This window comes from Apis dorsata, unplaced genomic scaffold, assembly GCF_000469605.1.
Source record: "Apis dorsata unplaced genomic scaffold, Apis dorsata 1.3 scaffold_80, whole genome shotgun sequence".
Lineage (NCBI taxonomy): Eukaryota > Metazoa > Arthropoda > Insecta > Hymenoptera > Apidae > Apis > Apis dorsata.
This window is the reverse complement of record NW_006263378.1, coordinates 183,023-183,754: the sequence shown is the minus strand read 5'-3', so window position 1 is coordinate 183,754 and position 732 is coordinate 183,023. Positions and strand designations below refer to the sequence as shown.

At 20.4% G+C, this 732-nt stretch overlaps 1 protein-coding gene across 4 annotated transcripts in view; it reads right to left on the bottom strand.

Annotated features, from left to right (window-relative positions):
• LOC102675857 (myosin heavy chain 95F) overlaps positions 1-429 on the bottom strand; it is a 22,406-nt gene extending 21,977 nt beyond the window's left edge. For all 4 annotated transcript variants that reach the window (XM_031508229.1, XM_006610851.2, XM_006610853.2 and 1 more), the window contains exon 1: positions 303-429. In XM_031508229.1, the coding sequence (XP_031364089.1) occupies positions 303-347 (45 nt within the window). In that variant the 5' untranslated portion in view covers positions 348-429. The remainder of the gene's footprint in view (positions 1-302) is intronic.
• Between the last annotated feature and the right edge of the window lie 303 nt (positions 430-732).

Genomic DNA, 732 nt, shown 5'->3' with positions numbered 1-732 from the left:
ATAAAATAATAATATATATAATATTATATAATATAAATTATATAATAATATATATTATAATATAATAATAATATATATTAATAATATATATTATATAAAAATATAATAATAATTCGTATATATAAGAATATATTTAATATAAAATAAAATTTAATGTAAATGAAATAGTACATTTTTAAAAAGTAATGAAAATAACAACAAAAAATATAGAGATTTTAATTAAAGAAATTCGTTATATTATAAAATAATCAGATATATACATTAAATAAAGAATATATATTTGTCAAAACGAAGTTACTTACTGAATTAAAAAACAGTTGTGATACAATCGGAATAACGTCCAACATGCAACTGACGCTTTGATGCGTCAGTTCTAACAATTCGGCAGTTTTCGTGTGTTTTCGGACGCGCCACGCGGCAAATGGCAAATACCTGACGAATCACGCTACGAGAATTTAACCATAGACAAAATATAGAACAGATGTATGTAATGTACAATCTTATTTCGCGTCACAAAAATTTGAGAATAATTTTTTTACTATTTCTATGTCATATGCGACATTATCGATTTAGAAAAGAAAGAAGAAACAAAATTACAACCATAGACAAAATACAAAATAGATATAACATATGAATTTTTCTTATTTTATATTTCGAACAATATTTTATATTTTATATTTTAATTTTGATGATATATAATTATATTGTATTATATTATATTGTAAATCTTGT